General features: G+C 41.6%; 1 protein-coding gene across 1 annotated transcript in view; it reads left to right on the forward strand.

Annotated features, from left to right (window-relative positions):
• Positions 1-876, forward strand: part of FAM20A (FAM20A golgi associated secretory pathway pseudokinase) — an 84,251-nt gene extending 83,375 nt beyond the window's left edge. The window contains exon 11 of the mRNA XM_001378951.5: positions 173-876. Coding sequence (XP_001378988.2) covers positions 173-437 — 265 coding nt within the window. The 3' untranslated portion in view covers positions 438-876. The remainder of the gene's footprint in view (positions 1-172) is intronic.
• The last annotated feature ends 209 nt before the right edge of the window (positions 877-1,085 follow it).

Here is a 1,085-nt window from a genome sequence, read left to right on the forward strand (position 1 = left end):
TTGGCTTCCTTTTAAAGTTTGTGCGTGTCCCAGATTCTCCTTTTGTTTAGTTTTCACTGGAATGTATCTTGGGAGAGGGGAGACTTTGAAAACACTTATCAGGCATATGAGCTGGTATAAATACTTTTTAAAATTTTGCTTGTTTGCCCCCCATAATTCCTTGTCATTTCAGGATAAAAAAGAAAACACTGTTGCACCTGCAGCTGCTGGCCCATCCAGACTACAGGCTAAGTGATGTGATGAGAGAGTCACTTCTAGAAGACCAACTCTCTCCTGTGCTCACAGAGCCCCACCTTCTTGCACTGGACAGGAGACTACAAGTCATCTTAAAGACCGTGGAAAAATGCATTCAGATTCATGGAGAACAGAATGTTGTAGCCACTAAACCATCAGAACATTCATCCCCAAACTCTGACCAAGCAGGTTTAGCAGGCTAGGGCCTGGAGGGGAAAAGTGGAAACATCAAATTTAAGAGGTCCTAGGAGATTGGCAGTGGACTTAATCATCACATTCACCTGTTGCTTCTCATTTCTAGTCTATGCTGAGACAGCAGTCTCAAAAAAGGTATCAGGAACTCAGGCAACATAGCAACAAAAATCTCCTGATCTGGAACTTCACTCTCTGAGGCAATACTTTTATGGCAAGCTGCTGTCATTTTCCCTAGACAGCAGGAACTCCACAAAGCTCAAACCAGTACTCCTTGGGCTAACATCTGGCATGTTACTGTATATTCCCAGTAGGAGAACCAGTTGGAGAAAAGGATCTGTCAGTTTTCCTCATATGGAGGTTTCAAGAGTTTTAACACAGCTCCTGGTTAAGACAATTAACTGCAGAACAAGAGGCTTTGAATAAAAAGACAAGTTTAGTGTACACTTACTCCCTCCAATTCTAGTTTTGATTCTGTGAATGATGGGAAAATAATGCTTTGTCCAGCTTTAATGAAATTTCATAGAATACCCAAGGTAGGCTTAAAAAAAAAAGAGAGAGAGAGGTAAAGTGGAACTACCCAACTAGACTAACACATCAAGTTCTGGACCCTCCTTCCCACCTTTAGAGCTCAATTGAAATACAGTGATATCTCTCAA

This window comes from Monodelphis domestica, chromosome 2 (assembly GCF_027887165.1).
Source record: "Monodelphis domestica isolate mMonDom1 chromosome 2, mMonDom1.pri, whole genome shotgun sequence".
In the NCBI taxonomy this organism is placed as follows: domain Eukaryota; kingdom Metazoa; phylum Chordata; class Mammalia; order Didelphimorphia; family Didelphidae; genus Monodelphis; species Monodelphis domestica.